The sequence below is a fragment of the Erigeron canadensis genome, chromosome 9 (assembly GCF_010389155.1).
Source record: "Erigeron canadensis isolate Cc75 chromosome 9, C_canadensis_v1, whole genome shotgun sequence".
Lineage (NCBI taxonomy): Eukaryota > Viridiplantae > Streptophyta > Magnoliopsida > Asterales > Asteraceae > Erigeron > Erigeron canadensis.
The window spans coordinates 35,600,789-35,619,882 of NC_057769.1; the positions used below are offsets into that span (position 1 = coordinate 35,600,789).

At 31.8% G+C, this 19,094-nt stretch overlaps 3 protein-coding genes across 3 annotated transcripts; 1 reads left to right on the forward strand and 2 right to left on the reverse strand.

Annotated features, from left to right (window-relative positions):
• Positions 1 to 473: 473 nt before the first annotated feature.
• On the reverse strand, positions 474 to 2,348 carry LOC122583706 (probable receptor-like protein kinase At2g23200). Its single transcript, XM_043756083.1, has 3 exons — positions 1,398 to 2,348; positions 988 to 1,110; positions 474 to 494 (listed from the first exon to the last, which is right to left on the reverse strand). The coding sequence occupies exons 1-3, from the start codon at positions 2,346 to 2,348 to the stop codon at positions 474 to 476; spliced, it is 1,095 nt and encodes a 364-aa protein (XP_043612018.1).
• Positions 2,349 to 7,883: 5,535 nt separating this feature from the next.
• On the reverse strand, positions 7,884 to 8,699 carry LOC122583707 (serine/threonine-protein kinase CDG1-like). Its single transcript, XM_043756084.1, has one exon. The coding sequence runs from the start codon at positions 8,697 to 8,699 to the stop codon at positions 7,884 to 7,886; it is 816 nt and encodes a 271-aa protein (XP_043612019.1).
• Positions 8,700 to 12,272: 3,573 nt separating this feature from the next.
• LOC122582249 (alpha-ketoglutarate-dependent dioxygenase AlkB-like) lies at positions 12,273 to 14,809 on the forward strand. Its single transcript, XM_043754616.1, has 4 exons — positions 12,273 to 12,384; positions 12,980 to 13,366; positions 13,456 to 13,800; positions 14,343 to 14,809. The coding sequence occupies exons 1-4, from the start codon at positions 12,277 to 12,279 to the stop codon at positions 14,616 to 14,618; spliced, it is 1,116 nt and encodes a 371-aa protein (XP_043610551.1). The 5' UTR covers positions 12,273 to 12,276; the 3' UTR covers positions 14,619 to 14,809.
• Positions 14,810 to 19,094: the final 4,285 nt, after the last annotated feature.

Genomic DNA, 19,094 nt, shown 5'->3' on the forward strand with positions numbered 1-19,094 from the left:
TTCAATTTCATTTTCTATATTTAACATATGTTCTATAGTTCGAAACTTTATGATATTTGCAGTGTAATGTCTTTTCGGTATTTTACCTTTATTCATCTCTTCTGCGGACAACATATTTTCTCTATCAAAACATTCGAGTCCCGCTACATATTCTTTTGCCCACGAACTTGAATTATAATGGTCTGAGAAGTTCTTGGTAGCCGAAAGTATGTCTGTGAGGGGAATTCTCAAGTGTCCGAAGCCTTTTACCTGCAGGAACTTGCAATTTACTCGTAATAAATAGAAGAAAGAGTATTGCATAGGAGTAGAATGAGAATCTGATCACTCGAATAAAAATCGTTTTTGTTAATTCATCAACCACCATAAAAAGATTAATAACTACCTATCTATATCTATCTCTACTACATTATAAAGCATTTATTTCCTCCAAATTTTTTCTTCTATGCTCTTCAAAAAACACAAATATCGGGTCTTTACTTTAATTCATCATTAGACTGGTTTTCAGTTCAAGAGAACATTTCAACAATGTACCTACTAATTCATAATGTACAATATATCTATATACATCTCAACAACTCATTTTTCTCTCTCATCAAATCTCAACCACTGATTTTTCTTTTTCCTCCATCAATTATTTTATTTCCCTCATTCATTTAAACCAGCTAGGTTGGATCAGTGGTTGAAGCCCTTGCCTCTGGAGACAAAGGTCAAGGGTTCGATCCTCATGCCCAGTAAGGCTGGAGGGTGTTTTTAACCTATGGTAGAACATGAAAGCAGCCTCTTTACCTTTGGTAGGGGTAAGGCTGTCTACATTTCAACCTCCCCCATACACCGTCTAAGACGGTATTGGGACCCAAAACCCGTGGAAGACGGCATTGGGAGTTACTTACTTACTTTTTATTCATTTAAAATCTTTTATCTCAAAAACCGATAAATTATAAAAATAATATGAGTGTTTTTATAAATAAAACAAGGTAAATGCAGTACCTTGAAGGGTTTGGGTGACCCAGTTCCAACCGCGTCGTGGGACTCGTTATCATCATCATCAAGTCTTATGTCACCGTAATAATCACCAATTATATCTTTATACTCATAAGGATCGTCATTATCCTACATTAATTAAGTTAAATGAATGAAATACTGAAATGTTTGGAGTTTTTGTTATTTTTATATATACGAGTATAATTTTATTTTATTTTATTTTTCTTTGAACAGCAGATACGAGTAGATTATTTGTCTTTTTTTTTTTCCCGAGTTATATACACTACTAGAAAACTTGGCTTCACCGACGGCCAAATGTTAAAAGATCAAAAAGTTAAAAGAAACAAGAAATTGGCAAATGAACGAGAAGTAGAAAAACAAATTAAAGAAGTTGAAAGATGGATCGATCATGTTACCTGATCTCCTGATTCAGATTCCAAGTATAGACTATGACAATAAATTGATGCATCAACAATGCGCCTAACTGAGCACTTCTCATCTGAAAGCTGTGATCGCTTCTCTTCTATGCAATAATACGCTGCATCTGCTAGTGAATAGAATGATAATAAGCCCATTTGATACCGTAACTGAGGATTGATTATATCTTTCAGTGTATCATTTTCATAATGAAGTTTGACCAATGGTGCTAGAAACATATCTTTGTCTTTTGGATCAAATGCTTTTCTGCCGCACATGATTTCAAATAAAACGATGCCAAAGGCGTAGATATCGGACTTGTGTGTAAAACCTCCGGTCCTTTCAATTTTTGGGTCCATATACCCTTTTGTCCCAATAGCTTGACAGCGAAACACATGTTTTTTTCGATCTTTTGGATGTTTGATTGAATATTCAAATCCAGACAACTTGGGAAGCCACCTATCATCTAATAAAATGGTGAAGGCGTTGATGTTACGATGTATGATATAATAATCCCCCCCGATTTTCTTATGGAGGTATTCTATTGCATTAAAAATACCACGACATATCCTCACTCTTCTCTTCCATGTCAGGTTGGTAGTGTCGGTTAGGTGCATGGAGAGGCTTCCCTTGGGATAATACTCAGTTATGATGATCTTTTCGTTTTTCTCGTCACAAAACCCAACAAGAGAGACTATGTTTTCATGCTCAAGGCTGGAAAGCACAGAAATCTCTGTCCAGAACTCGACCTCTCCCTGCCCATGCTTTCGATCTAACCTCCGGCAAGAGATATCTATCATCTTGCCGGACTGCATAAGTTTCCCTTTGTAAACGTTTCCGAATCCACCTTTACCGATGATATTCTCATCGGCAAAGTTATGGGTGGCCGTCACTATATCTTCTAGTGGGATTTGCAAATGAGCGAACTCGTTGATTGAGTTAGAGGCCATATTAATTTCTATATATTGTTATTATTATTTCCCCGATCGATCGAGTAATTAAATTCACAGGCGAATTGAAATATTTAAGAAGCGGGACAAATTGCTCAAGTCACAAAATGAATGTGAGGGAAATACTGAAATGTTATAACGAGCAAAAACTTCCATCCCCTTTCACGTTAATAATTAATTAGTTTCTTTTTCATTTCTCGTTGGCAAAAGCTTTTCAAAACCTTTTAGGAAGCTTTAGCTATTAAATTTTAGCAAAAAACTTTTATTGTGTTAAAAACTTTGTTTGGATGCAACTAGTTAGATTTAGTTTTTTTTTCTAAGAAAAAGTTTCAAAATGAAACGCTTTTTGAAGTAGCGTTTCAGGAGCTCTAGCTTTTCAATGAAGCTTAAGTCATTAAAAGTACACAAATACTTCTTAAAGTTGCAGATACAACTAACATATCAGACAGTTCTAACAAGTAAAAGCTCTAGCTAACAGCTTTACTTAAAAGCAACAGCTTAATTATAGTTCTAACTAAAAGTTACAACCAACAGTTACTAACTATAAATACTTTTGCAAAACATACCCGATGTTACAATATTCTTTAATTTATGATCTTTAAACAGATGGAATTAATTAATGGAAGTGATTACTCTATATTAATAAATTTCATGAATGTTCAAAAAAAAAAAACTATTTTACTTCATATATAGTTATATACTACAAAGACAATTGTGCCGCTAAAGTTCTATTCTTTTTGATGAACAACTTCATCGACTTAATTTCATCACCGTTATCTATACCGTCATTCTGAACCATTTCTTGCACAAACGCAACTAATTACAACATCAATCACACACATTCAGTATATGAAGTAAAACAAATAATAAAAAAATCAACATAAATTAATGTTACGATTAATAATAACTGGTACCTAATAAAAATCATTTTAATATTTGGAGCAAACGAATCCAGATCTCGAGGCGTCCTAGTTTGCCATTTTAAATAGCTATTAGCTACATATGTATTACTCGTACTACGTACAGAGTATTATATTATCAAGTATCAACTTAATTATATACTCGTATTATTCATTATTGTATTATCATACAAGTAATATCTATCATTGTCAATGTCGGTTCTTTGTTTAGTTCTTCGTCCAAGTAATAACTAGAATTACATGCACACTAGGAAAAACATATATATAAATCTTCGTCCACAACCCATTGTCTCCCCGCCAATACGTTCAATACTTCAATCTAACTTCCAGGCAGATATATTTATCAGCTTGTCAGAGCACATAAGTTTCAATTTGCTCCCTTTGCAAATAATTATTGATCACCAGCAAAATTATATATTGGTCTCCATATCCAATCCATCCATATTCATTTATGTAACTTAATAGATCAAAATATGTATCCATTAATTCATTAACCCAGTGGCAGTACTAAGGGGAGATTGACACCTCTCAAAATTTAAATTTTATTATGTATTTTTTTTCCTATATTTTTAAAATTATTTTATAGATGGCCCCATTTTAAATTTATTTTTCTTGAACATTTTAATTTTGTTTTTGAGATTTTTTTCTGGTACCCGTCCCTACATTAACCTATCCAATAAATCGATCCATTAATCCAATTAACTTTATGGATCTGTTAGAAATAAAATTAGTGGTGCTTGAGTATTTGTGTGTTCAAGAATTTTGTTTTTTTTAAGAGAAGATATCAGTAAGAGCATTTTTTTTAATGTGAAGAAGAAAGATAGAAAAGAAATAAAACTTTTAAGAAAGAGAGAGAAACGATTATTCTACTATTGTAAAACAGATTGTTTTGTGGTGATTGTGAGTCGTTGGTACTTTTCAAAAACATTAGGGTGTATTGAAGAAAGGGTAACGTGTTTTCAGGAATAATGTTACGGGTTCCTTTTATTCAATTAGCATTCCTCGTTACAAGCTGTCAATGTGAGTCAAAGTGTGTGATTCAATAAAGTGCCACGTTCTCTGTCTTTGAAAAATTAAGTTGTTTATAAAAAATAAAAAATAAAATAAAAAAACACAAGGTGTGGCAGTATCTAATGGCATCAATTTGAGTTGTCATATGTTTTCACGTGATGGAGGCTTTGTTTGTTTAGTTTTTAGTCAAGAGAATTTTTATTAATTGCAAGTTGTTTCATTCAACTTACACGAGGAACTTAAATTTTGTTGGGTTTTTTAATTCATCTTTTGGACTTGTTCTTTGGTTGGGCCATTTCTTTTAAGAAAATTTGTTTTGGGCCAAAGTTTTTTCTTTGTTGTTGGGCTTAAATTTCATTTTGGTTTAAAGTGTTTGACTTTTTTGGGCTAAAATTTGTGTTAATAATTGGATTGACAATTTATCTTAGGTTAAAAGTTTGAGTTCTTTACTGTCATCGGTGTGTTATCAAGTTTTGATTCAAAATGTAAACAAAAAAGATCAAGTTTGAACCAAGTATGGGCTTATTATTTTCATAATAATCTTGTGCTGTTCGTGTGTATCAAGTGCTTAAGGATGTTGACAAGCAACTTAAGGATTTTAGAAAGGAACATGCAGGATTTTAAGTTTTTATCCTTATATAGAGGCTTTAATGTAAAGACCATTTTTAGGGGATGGTAAGTTTTGACAAGAAAATGGACTAATAGAAATATGCTATGTGGTCCCTAAAAAGTTTTATCAAAAATTGTCGAATTGTAAGGATGCAAGTGAATTTCAAAAAAAAATTAATTGCAAGATTGGTCCCTATGGTTTGTACATTTTAGCAAAGGAGTCCCTTTTTAAGAATCGTTGCAATGGGGGTCCTTATTTTGAGATTTTTTGCAAAAATGGTCCAATTTTAACGGAATCATTAAAGGTGGCCGTCAAGTGTGCACATGTGTAGCACGTGTGGGAGTATTTACGTACTTTCCACCCCACATGGACTCCAATTGCTAAAATGGAAAAAACCACTGGGATCAATCTTGCAGCTAAAACCTTGATATCTTTTTTGATTTAATTCAAGAGATTTTAACATACAATTATCTGCTCGTTAGGTCTCTAATAGTAAATTTATGTACACTTTAAAATTTTAACAATGAAGATATACCTTATGTAAATATATTAATTTTTGAAAGCTGATTTAGATATAAATTTTTATTATTATATAAGCTTAAATAATAATAAGATTGTACGCTAGCAATTTGATATTTATTAAAAAGAAAATAACAAATGTGTTCGAATAATATAAATGTCATAAGATTTATTCTTTTATAGAAAAGTTAAAGAGTATTATTTAGTGACGGATTTTGAAAAATTGTAAGTTAATAAAACTTTTTCTACAACTATTTATTTAATTAATAATTAAAAGTTAGTTGCAAGATTGGTCCTTGTGGTTTTTTCATATTAACAATGAAGATCATTGTCAGGTGGGAAGTACATGAATACTCCCACACGTGCACAATTGACGGCTACCTTTAACGGATCTGTCAAAATTGTACCAATTTTGCAAAAAATTCTCAAAATGAGGACCCCTGTTGCAACGATTTTTGAAAATGGACCCCCTTGCTAAAATTTACAAACCACTGGGACCAATCTTGCAATTAACTAAAAAAATATGCATTTCATGTCAAAAACCATTTCTTTAATTTTATGATAAATATATAACTATTTAATACATTCTAACTATAGTCGTTTAACAAATCCCTTATATATTATAAATTCTAATGACAGAGTTGGTATAAAAAAATCTGATAAATAATACAGTACCTTCCAGGAATTGGGAGACTTATGTCTCCCCGCATCTAATAACGCCAACTTTTTATTCGTGGACATATTTCTCTTTGAGAAATTATCAACAGCCGACAGTTTGTCTGTGAGGCAAATTCTCAAGTGTCCCAAGCCTTTTACCTGAAGTAACGATGTAACAAGTGAGAAAGATCTGCATGCAACATATAGGAGTAGAATGCGAATTTAAATTGAAGAAAAAGTGTTTTGTTAATTCATCCTCAGATTGCGAACTCTATACTAATCGTTTTTGCTTCCTCCTATACTTTTATAACTAGATTTATGCCCATGTGAAATACACGGATTGTTTATGACATTTCCAACATAGGATAAATTGTTATACAAGTTAATTTATATGTAAAATATGTTAGTACATTTCTATAAAATATTTTAATATATTTTGTAAATTAAAAATATTTTATTAAGAAATAAAGAATTTTAAAAAATATAATAATAAGTTATTTTAATATAATAATAATTTTTTATAAAATACAACTTATTATAAATAATAAGTATAATTGACACAAATGGTACATGTAGTTTGTATAATATTAGATGTTTCATACCTCACGTGTTAGGCATGTGGGGCTTTAATGACACAACTAATGACCGTCAATGCGAGATATGATCCAAGTGTGAAATTGTAAATCATGGGTATCATTGGCGTAATTTTGATCTTGTAGGTATGAAACCAGTAATTTCAACCAAACCACAGATACCATGTCATATAATATAACTAAGTATTAAGCTTAGGTAAATAACAGCCACATATTTTCATATATATACGGATCTAAGAGTAAATAATCACCAAATGGTCTAGTAGCAAGAAAACTCTTTTCCGCGGTTAAGGGTTCGAATCTTACTCTAGGCATATTGAGCTGAGCATATGTATTAATTTTCGCTTATGGTGTGTTAGTTTTTCTCTCTAGATTTCTTAGTGATAAGAGTTTCCTATCAAGGATTAAAATTGAGGATCTATTCGGCGAGAGAACTTTCTAGCGTGCATCTGGTTAATATAAGGTGTGATAGACCTTCCGACATTCATGTATAATTCACCCGTTAAAAAAAAGAAGAAGCTAACAACCTAACAACTACAATATATAACTAATCTATAAAAATCCAAAAAAGTAAAAGTAAAAGGAACTTAATAACTACTGTACCTTCCATGAATTGGGTGAATCGCGTCCCACCGAATCTCCTAACTCTTGTTTGTTATTAGAACGGTTCTACAATAATAAAATTAAATCAATGAATTGAAATGGTGAATTGTGTGTTTTACTTTTGTAAATAACAATAATTTGAACTTTGATTTTCAAGCAAAAGGGAAGGTTCACGAGATAAAAATTTTAAAAAAAAAAAATTGTATGAATCTTTAAATTTTATACATTGGGTTACATGTGAATGACCTTGATTCACAAATAAATTATAATAAAAGTTCATACGCACGTAGTATAAGAACAAATTTTTTATATCAAAATTATATATGGTTTGATATGTTCATGTATGAATTTATTACACTAGAATTTATATATCTTAGTTGTTGAGAAAAGAAAAGGTTATGTATATATAAAGTTAAAGAAATCAAGAAAGAATCGACGTATGTAGGAACGAGAAAAATAAAAGCAAAAGAGGAAGGATCGATCTCGATCGTTTTACCAAAGTATGAGCTCCGTCAATCATCCTACGAACTGACTCCGCCTCTATGCGATTTGCTCGCTTCTCAGCTAAGCAACAGTACGCCGCTTTTGAGAACTCTGCAAGTGATTCTGGCTTCATTTGATCTCATAATTCGGGATTGATTATATCTTGCAGTGTATCATTTTTAAAATGAATTTTGGCCAATGGTGCTAGAAACATATTATCATTTTCTAATTTTGGATCGAATGCTTTTCTGCCGCACATGATTTCAAATAAAACGACGCCCAACGCGTAGATATCCGACTTGTGTGTCACCCCTCCCGTCTTTTCAATTTCCGGGTCCATATACCCTTTTGTCCCAATAGCTTCACAGCGAAAAACATGATTCTTTCGGTCTACTGGATGTTTGATTGAAAATTCAAATCCAGTTAATATGGGTGTCCAGCGACTATCTAATAGAACTGTGAAGCTGTTGATATTACGGTGTATTACATCGTAATTCTGTCGGATTTTCCTCTGTCGTCGGATGTTCTGATGGAGATATGTTATGGCATTAGCAATGCCACGAGATATCATTAGTCTTTTATTCCATGTGAGGTTGGTAGTGTCGGTTAGGTGCATGGAGAGACTTCCCTTGGGATAATAGTTGCTTATGATGATCTTCTCGTTTTTCACGTCACAATACCCGATTATTTTGAGTATGTTATCATGATCGAGATTAGAAAGAACCGAAATCTCTGTCCAGAACTCGACGTCTCCCTGCCCCTGCCTACGATCTAACCTCTGGCAAGAAATCTCCGACGAGACCCAGTCAGAGGGGAAACGTATTTCCCCTTTGTAAACGGTCCCGAACCCACCTTTACCGATGATGTTTTCATCAGCAAAGTTATTGGTGGCCTTCACTATATCTTCTAGTGGCATTTTCAAGTGAGCGAACTCGCTGATTGTATTAGACTCCATATTTCTATTACTTCTTCGATCCCCCGAGTTATTCAGGCGAAACTTTTTAACATAAAAATAATGGGTCAAGTGATGAGAAATGAATGTTAATTAATAATGAAAAGACGAGGAACAACACATGCTATATATGCGAGCAAAAATCTCCTTTCATATTTGGCTTTCCTTTTCATTCTTTCATGTTATAGTATTCTTTACATATTGAAGATCGATCTGGAGTGTTACGATCGATAAATAAATAATCTATATACACCACTTGAAACGCGAGTAGTATTATGGATCAACGGTGATTCTAAACGGAGGTGAAATCACAACCTTCTTTATTAATTCAATTATTTTAGTTTTAATATCTGAAATATTAAATACCGGTTCTACCCTTTTGACGTCAACTATTCCGATTAGTCTATTTAAATTAGATAATAGTTTTAGTTTTGGATATGAAAGAACGCCGAGATAATGGTTAAAACTCCAGTGATAAGGAGTGTTTCAATAAACCTGTTATGCAGGGCTTCGGGGAGTTTATACCAAGGTCTCGAGTTCGAGCCTTGGCAGGTTCAAATAGATGGTATTTTCCAATTAAGGAGGTGGTATGATACGAAAGACTATTTAAGATCCGCTTAGTGCGGGACTCGCAATTAGCACACATCATACACGTCTGAGGTAAAATTCATTTGTAAAAAAAAGATAATAATTTTAGGCTTTATCAATCCGGATACGTCATGTATTAGTGTAGTTTTTGTTTCTTACTATGAGCTCGGCAGCATATTGCAATTCTAATTTCAAAGTAACACTCTTTTTACAAAACTCATATCTGTTATTGAGAGCATTTTTATTATTAATGTAAAGAAGATTTGAACCTTATATCTTAATTATGAGAAGGTTGCTAGACTTGCTACCTTGCTGGATTCGAGATGATAATCGGCCTAAAAGTTGACTTTAGCAATTATAAACAAAGTGGAGTATAAAAAATTCAGAAATATCATATCTTATTTGAAAGATGAAATTAAAAAATGTGGGTGACATCATAAGAAAGCAATTGCAAGGTGTTATTTTACTTTATAAATCACAACAAGTAATCTCATAAAATAGTTATAGCAAGACTATGACTTTTCACTTAGCAATTTCTTTAGACGTGATCTTTAAGCTATAAATTTTTGGGTTTGTAGTTGTATTTGGAATTGTTGAACATACAACATTAAAATGTTAAATATCTAATTCTCCAATTTATCTTTTGAGCAATCATATACTCCGTATATAGTACAAACAGTGGTAATTAATCATCAACAAATGATCTAGCTAGTAACAAAGATGTGTGTTTTTTTACAAAAAGTTTTTAAAAAAAGAAATTCCTTTATAACACCGACATATCTTCGCTATATAAGAGTTATATGTGGTTAGTCGCCGAATAACCACCGACCGTTATTTACAACCTTGGTAGGGTTGGCAGGTTAGTTTTACCCAACCCTAACTCGCCCCGATTTGATAATGGAGTTGGAACTTTCAATCGATAGGTAACCTAAACACAACCCATTTGATTTGGTGAACAAATTGTGAGAATATATTAGTTAATTTGGCCACTTTTATAGATGTCACCGATGATACCATTACTATCACAACTTTTTCGTTCTCAACAGGTGGAGTTGGAATATCAAACATGATTGGGAAAATGGAACGACATGAATATATGGGTTTTGAGAGCTTATACAAGTATGAGGCCGATAACTAGGTAGTAAAACATTTCTCTAAAGCAAACTTGGTCAAAATTCTATGTTGCGTTGAGTTATTTTACATCTCATGATGTGACTTGGTGTAGCGTGACATCGTTCATTTATGCATACTTTTGTTTAGGTACAAAGTGCACTGCAGGACATATAAATATTCAAATTGCTGAATTTCTTGCAAGATATTCATATCGAATCAGGATCCCTAGATCATGTTTACTAGGTGTCATTTAATTTATGATATATTTGATTTGTCGAAATGTACGTTTTAGTGGATTTGTATAGTTGTATCTAAGTCCACCACATCTTTCGTAGCATAAACATATACATAAACAATACATACTTCATAGATTAATGAAAAATAAGACGGGTGATAGTTTCAGAAGTTGGTAACTTGGTATAACTTTAAGGATAGAGTTAAATAATTTTAGACCATAAATTAAAATGAGACCAAAATTCAATAATTGTTATTGAATTTAACCATTGTTTTTAGTTCAAATTGAAATCTCTCTAACTTTCCTCTCTAACTATACTCTCGAGTTGGATTAATCTCTAAGTTAATAATATTTGATTAATGGAAGATTATAAATTTACATTTATTATGACACTAATAGGAACCAAGCTCTCTTCATCGTACAGTAGAGATCGATCACGTCACCAACAAAGTCAATCCGAAGACATGGTTGGCGGTGAAAGTCTCACTACCGTTCTGAAAAAAACTAACTAAATGCTAGAGTAAACCCTCATGCCTCACTTCATTGGTAAGGACTTCAAAGGTTTCGAATCCTTGACCAACATTTGACTGAAAAACATAAGAGACATTAAATGTCCGGTTGGTCTTTTTATATCTTTCTCCTTTTTGTTTTTGTTTTTGTTATTTTCCGAACATTTAGTCGTTATGCGACTTCAGGAAAACCTTACCGTATAATGGTGAAGCCTTGCACGTATCCTAGACGACGAGATGTTGATCATGAGGCGTTACAAATATCCAAAGGAAAAAACCTAAAACTTATCTTTCCTAAGGATCGAACTCAAGACCTTGAGTAAAACCTAAGTTATTATATTCATTGTTGGCTTATTAATGCTTTACATAAAGTGGATAGTGCTCATTTATTTATTTATTTATTTTGTATTGTTACTTTTAAAGTATATTAACAAATCAAAATCCAATTATTTTACTTATGTTTGACACAAAATTTTGTGATTATGAGGTTTGAAACCGGAGTTTGGAGATGAAGTTATGAGTTAGAGTTTTTATTTTAACTTTTTTATAAGTTTTTATTTTAAATTTTATTTTTTTCAGATTTTTAAGAGTTTTGTAAATTGAATTTCTTTTTATATCTCAAATACATATTCAAACAAAACTATCATTTTAAAAAAAATTTAATTTTAATTGTTAGGGGCTTTTAAGGTTTTAAAGAAAATCCTTTGACAAACAGCCCAAACATGACATAAAAATTGCTAAAACCCCAAAGTTAAAATAAAACAAAAAAGTCTTTTTTCGAAAAAATATCATCAGGAAAGCTAACAGACAGCTGCTCGACAAACAGTTAAAGAAGCTAAATTAGATTGTGCTTTTTCACAATAAAAGGAAAAAAGAAAAAGAAGAAGAAGAAGAGTTATCACAATAATAATAAAAGTAAAAAAAAACCAAGTGGCAAAAAACCGTCTCTGTAATAAGTAAAACACATTCACACACAGCGATCGATCTTCCCAATAAATTTTAGGTAATTATTTTTAGGGTTCTTTTATGTATAATCATTTATAAACTAATTATTATCAGTATAAATTAAATTATTACTTATATATACATTGTGTTTGTTTTGCATCAAAATTTTCAAATAATAATCATAAATAAAATGTATGGAAATAATAATAACCGTCAGTCAAACTGGTCATCATCATCATCATCTGCTGCTGCTGCTAAATTCAAACAAACAACTGCTAATTGGAAACCCAGACCAAAGGTTTTTTTTTATTATTTATTATTTTTTTCATTTAATTTTATATTTCTTTAGAAAAGATAAAATTATCAGAGATTCTTATTAAGTTTATTAAGTTAGTAATAGGTTATGGTAGTATAAAAAATTAAAATAATAATTGTTACTATAAAAAATTGATTGGTAATAATTTCTTGTGCTAACTAGTATTTTGTTGTTGATGATAAATATTTGTAGTCAAGTATATTTATAGTTTACCATTTTTCACTCGAATAGATGCCGATTTATCGTAAGCTGGTAGTGGTGGAAAAAATTATATTAAGAAAACACAATGGATTTAGTATAAAACATAGGGCTAATTGACCTTTGAATTTGGTAGCCGGTAAAATTCCAAGTTTTTGATGACGTGGCAGCTACGTCGCTATTTACTAGTTAAAAGAGGTCATAATGAGATACATATAGTAGTATTGCACCGAAAGTTTGCTACATCAAACGGTGATTTTGGTAGTCTGATGCATACACTAGCTAAACGGGGACAGTTGGATATATATTTGTGATTTTAGTATATTGTTATGCATTCATATAGTGTAATGAGTATTCATGTATATATACTTTCTTTTAGATTGTAATAGATGGACCATTGGATAGTGCTTCTAGTAGCCAAAAGGATAACAATGCATCACTTGTTGAAGAGCCTCTCGTTGAAAGTGAGGCTCTTGGTGTGAAAGATCTTAAGACGACAGTCAAATCATTAGACGATAATAATGATTGTATTTCTAAAACGGGGAAGCAAGTTTCTGACAAATCTTCAATGGATGATGGTGAAGATGGTTCGTCTAGAAAACCATTTGATATTTGTCACAAGAAGGTTCATTCTGGCGTAAAGCTAAAAAAATCATTACTTGCCATTAACAAAGAAAAAAGAAACCAAAAGAACCGTGGGAAAAGTATTGATTTGTTGAGGTCTGGGATGGTACTCTTGAAGAACTATATTTCTATTGAAGATCAGGTATTGTGCCGTCACAACATTACTAAATAGATTTAATGGTTCATAGAAAGTCAGTTTTGATTAATGTTGCTTTGTGGTTTTATTTTCAGATCAGTATCATAAAAACTTGTAGGGATCTTGGTGTTGGAGCTGGAGGTTTTTATCAACCTGGTTACCAGGGAGGAACAAAGTTACATTTGAAGATGATGTGTCTTGGTAAGAATTGGGATCCTGAGAGAAAACTGTACAGTGATACGAGACCATTTGATGATGCTAAACCTCCTGAGATTCCTGATTTGTTTCATGATATGGTGAAAAAAGCAATACAAGATTCGAATGCTCATATTAAAAGCGTAAACCCTACAGCCTATGGTAGAGAAATCATTCGCTCCATGTCACCCGATCTCTGCATCGTTAACTTTTATTCAAGAAGTGGCAAGCTTGGTCTACATCAGGTTAGATTTGTATGCCAAACTAAGCTCTTCGTAAGCATCTTCTTTTGAATATCATCGAGTTTACCTATTTGCCATTGCGACTTTGAATTTATTTGGGTTTATTGTATTTTAAAGGAGTGTTTGGCATCACTTTATAACGTGATTATCTAATTATTAACACACAAACGGAAGATAATCAGTATCTGTGGTTTGGGTATGATGACACCGAGTATGATTAATTAAGGTCGAATAGTCTGTTGAAGTAGGTGCAACAAATTTGTTACAATCTATGTGACTGTGTCAGGGTCATTTTACGTATAAATTTCACACAATCTGAATTTGACAAACCCTATTTTGTGCGGTTCAATTTGACAGTGTTTATTATTTATCTATCTAAAGCAGTGCTAAACACTCTGTAAATGAAATTTCCTTTCATTTGTTAAACTGAAAGTTGCAGTTTTGGACTGACTACTGACTTCTATTATTAAAGTGAATTTACTTGATTACATAAAGAGTATTAACTGTATTTGTGCGGAATATAAACTTGCTTTCTTGCTGTTCAGGACAAAGATGAAAGTGAGAATAGTCTGAAGAAAGGATTACCCGTCGTCTCATTCTCGATAGGTGACTCTGCAGAGTTCTTGTACGGGGATACTAGGGATATCGATAAAGTAGATAAAGTGATTTTAGAATCAGGAGATGTATTGATATTCGGTGGGAAATCAAGACATATATTTCATGGGGTCTCTTCCATTCATCCTGATACAGTTCCCTCATCTTTGCAAGAAACAACAGATATGGTCCCAGGTCGTTTGAATCTCACCTTCAGACAGTATTGACCAATCTGAGACTTCTATTCTTATTCAGATGAAGTTTTATATGTGCCCTGGTTCGGTTTAAATCTTCTGACGGGTTTGAACCATTTTAGATTAAGCATGGTGTATGTAGATTTTGTATGTTATTAGGAATTCCCATTGGGCATGTAGCATCGATGATATTCTACATTTTAGATGTTTTTGCTGTGTTTTCATTTTCAGCTTCGGAGGTTAATTCATAGGAGAATGCAATTGTTGATCTGTTTTCATAGGAGTTGTAGATCTAAATGGTTAAAATAACATAGTACATTAAAGTTTTTTTTGAATAGACCAACTCAAACTTTTTATTTCATAACCCAGTAAGTTACTGGAAACATTACACCAAATGGAACTACATCAAGGTAAGAAAATTAAAAACTACCCCATACAATTAAGATTAAAAGATTTCCACTTGTCCCACGTTAAGATATTAAGATATTACTCTTTGAACGATGTTTGACCCATAAGTAGCTGAGCGCTTTTATCTCCTCCGTAACTTTCGACCTATATAGCACCGAAACGGGTATGGCAAAGGTGTACGGGAACGGGGAACGGCAACACTAAAAAATTCAGGATACGGGTACGACAATACAAAAATATACAAATATAAATTATATTGATTTTTTTATAGAGAGAGACTTGAAACTTAAGAGATTATATGTAATTGTATATGTATAACTGTATAATATATGTTTGATTAGTGATCACTCATTGAATGTTTAGTGTTTAATAATTGGTTTTGGAATAGAAAAAATTTAATGTTGATCAAATTGTATATAATATAGTCTGTTTTGCGTTTGGGAAATTGAAAAAACTCATTAAAACCTTGATATTAGTTGGAAACAGTATGAAAATTTCAAATAAACGTTTCGGTATCTATAGAAAATTCAAGGAGACGTTTCATACGTGTTTCGTATGCGGAAACATTTCCATGGAGTTTCCGAAACGGGTACGCCTACCTGTTTGGAGTTTCAGTGCATCATAACTTTCGATTACCTGTTTAAAAGTTGCTGCACTGCGTGCTCTCCATATGCTCCAAATGGATCATCAACTACATGGGCTTTTAAGTTCAAATTTTTTAGATGATCTTTGTTTTTCATAAGAAAACATAATATTTTCTAAGATCATTTCATACAAGTTTCATTATAACAAACCGAATACGACCTTAGACAAAACTTGATGTACTGTAGATAAAACGAAACACATTAAGGTACCTTTTAAATCTACTATTTATCAGTTTTACAATTTTAATTTATTTAAAATCTTATAGCTGGATCATTATATTCTTTCATAAATATTAAACTGATAACCAACTCTTCTTAAAAATCATATAACTTTACGTCTTTACACACGTACCATAAAAAATTATTTCTTAAACAATACCATGTAATCCGCTAACAATTGAAAGCTCACATATGCTAACTAATCACTCCGAAGAAATATAACAAATTTTATGTGAAAAAAATAAACGTTATCACTATTTGGGCCAGCACACATATTACAAAATTATTATTTGATCAACGAAGTTTCTGAATAAGCCAAGAAGGGCCAAAGTAAAAGTTTCATTTGTTTTGTTTTAGCTTTTAGCAACCAAGTATCAGCACACACACTGCACACACATATATATTAATAAAAAGGCTAATATGATAAACAAACTTTATCCACATTTAGTTTTTTCCATAAGGTACATAAAATGTAATTCTAAATTCTAATGGTTATCACAAAACAGAAGTATACAAATGATGTAAATTCTCGATTTTCATATATAATTGAGTTAATTAGACATCACATAATTTCCCTCAAAAACTCAATGTCTCTACGATCTAACCTCGGTAGAAATATCAAATATGTATGAACTTGCTGGCTAAATTAAACTTAAATGAAAAAAAAAAATAATAATAAAAAAAATAAAATAATGATAATGATAGATAAAATTTCACAACTACCCACTCACCTAACTCATTCATATCCCTCCATTTACCCCTCCTATTTATATATGATTGTAAACTTTCTTCCGTTCTACACTTACCATATTGCAAGATCTCCCTCCGCCATTCCGTTCAAGGTTAAAATCTTTCGTAATAATCTTCACTCATTGAAAATTTAATCATTCATCCAAAATGATACTTAGTTTGGAAAGTTTATTAAGTCCCAAATCTTCGCTCCTTTTACTTTTGGGGGCTCAACGTGTGATTATCGAGTCATATTATATGATTATAATTAAGAATCATTCAAAAGAACATGTCACTATTAAGCTATAAAATGTGATCATTTAGACTAAAAAAAAAATAAATTACTATACAATATATTTTTTGCCATCACCACTTTAGTGGGGTGGTAGAGGCCTTGCCTCCAATATTTTAAAAACCGGTATTTTAGTCATACCGGCGTGAAAAATTTCCCGATATTACCAGTATTATCGGTATTACCGGAAATACCGGCCGATACGACTATTTTTAATTTATTATATTTTTATGTGTAAAAATCCTACAAAATTTATTACAATTTAACAAAAATAGTCAAAATACAATTATAATTCACTCAAAAATAATACCTAGTATGTATTTTATAATAAAATATAAGTTTTAAAGTTCACAAATAACAAAAAATAACATTAAAGTATCATAAAAATAACCTTTTAAAAAAATCAAAATTTATTTTTTGAAAATACCGGAAATACCGGTATTATACCGGAAAATACCGGGAATACCGGCCGGTATTGAATAGTCTAAATACCGAAAAAATACTGGACTTAAAATACCGGTGTTGTCTCCGGTACTGGTAATACCGGCTGGTATTTACCGGTATTTAAAACATTGCTTGCCTCTTGATGTAAAAGACCAAGGTTCAATCTTTGACAATGAGGTAATTTAAGATTTATTTAGGATATAATATAATTGTAATATTTGCTATTAAAAAAAAAAACTATACAAAATATTTTTTTTCTTTACAAAATAATTTCTATTCCTATAAGTAATAAAAGAGGAAATTCTGAAAACTGTTTGAGAAAAATGGTTTTTTTAGGCTATTTTAAAATGTGGTTTTATGGGTGTTTTTTGTTCACAAGATCATTGTTGTTGTTTATGTTCACATGACTCTTTTATTCCTTTTATTTTCTTTTTTAAAGTTGATGTTTACATGAGTCCTCCGCTTATATTTTAGACTATAAGGAGTGACAGATTATGAGAACTCCCCAATCTTCCCTCCTTTTGACATATGGACTTTCATTCAACATGGGGCTTTCCCAATGGAGCGGGGGATATTGGAAAACCCCAAATCTCTTTTTTTTGGTTTTATATTTTGTTTTTTTCTCTTAAATCAAGATTTATATTATCATTTACATTTATTTTTTTAACCTTAATAATCAACATACTATTTTTACATAAAATTTTAAAAAAAAATACAAATTACACACCAAATACTAATAATTAAAAGGGCTAATTTAGTTTTAAAGGTACCATACATTAAAAATTTTTCTATGTCAGGTACAAACCAAAATCTTCTTCTTATATAATACTAAACGGTGTAAATTGATACTAACTTAGTGTCTTCGTCCACATATTACGGTTTTAGCTAATGTGTTAGTGGTTTTGACCAAGTTAAGGTGCTACGTATACATCTTTATCTTCTTTGTAATTCATGTTTTGACCAAACAAGAAAATGCATTTCCAGATGAATAGCCAGATCCATGACCATTGATGTGTGTTTTTTTTTCTTGTCTTTAAATTTATGTTGTACAAGTAGCTATCTAACCTAAACACACGTAACGAGCAGAGAATCCGGTCAGTGTAATATAACCTAGTGGTAAGTTACAGGATCGTTCGCAGGGATGCATTGCTTTACAAATCTAGTAGTATGTGTAATTCTAGTTTGTTTTGGGGGTTTGTCACGAACTCCTAATAAACTAATACTTGACAGTAAATTAAAATAGCCGCAACCGCTTTTCATCGAGAGGCTAATCTGAAAATATTTTGAAAAAGCAAATAACAGTAATTAAATTAAAATACTTGTTTGGCATCTCCGATCTCATGGTATGACCAAATACTATCCTACTGGTTTTCTAGTCTATTGGAAACTTCATCACGGCTCAGATTCTCGTTAGATTCACTTTGCCTAATTAGTAGTGCTGTCGCTAGACTCACACTACCCTATAAACAAATTCTCGCTAGATTCATTGTTTAAGCACTAGTGACCTAAAGTTTGTGTTACTAATTCATCTTTTAGTTACCCGGCTCTTAAGCCATGACCAGATGTAATTCCCTCCGGTGACCACAGTGCTCGGTTACAAGTCAAAGGATCGCGTCTGGTTAAGCTTCATGTTCAATTCATTCTAGTTACTATGGTTTTGGATCCCTCGGTTACAAGTGAATCACTTTTTACCTTAAGTTATAGACTGACTAGTCGTTTTCTGTCCTAACATATTAGTCCTAGTGTATGATCATAGACAACCATGAGAATTAA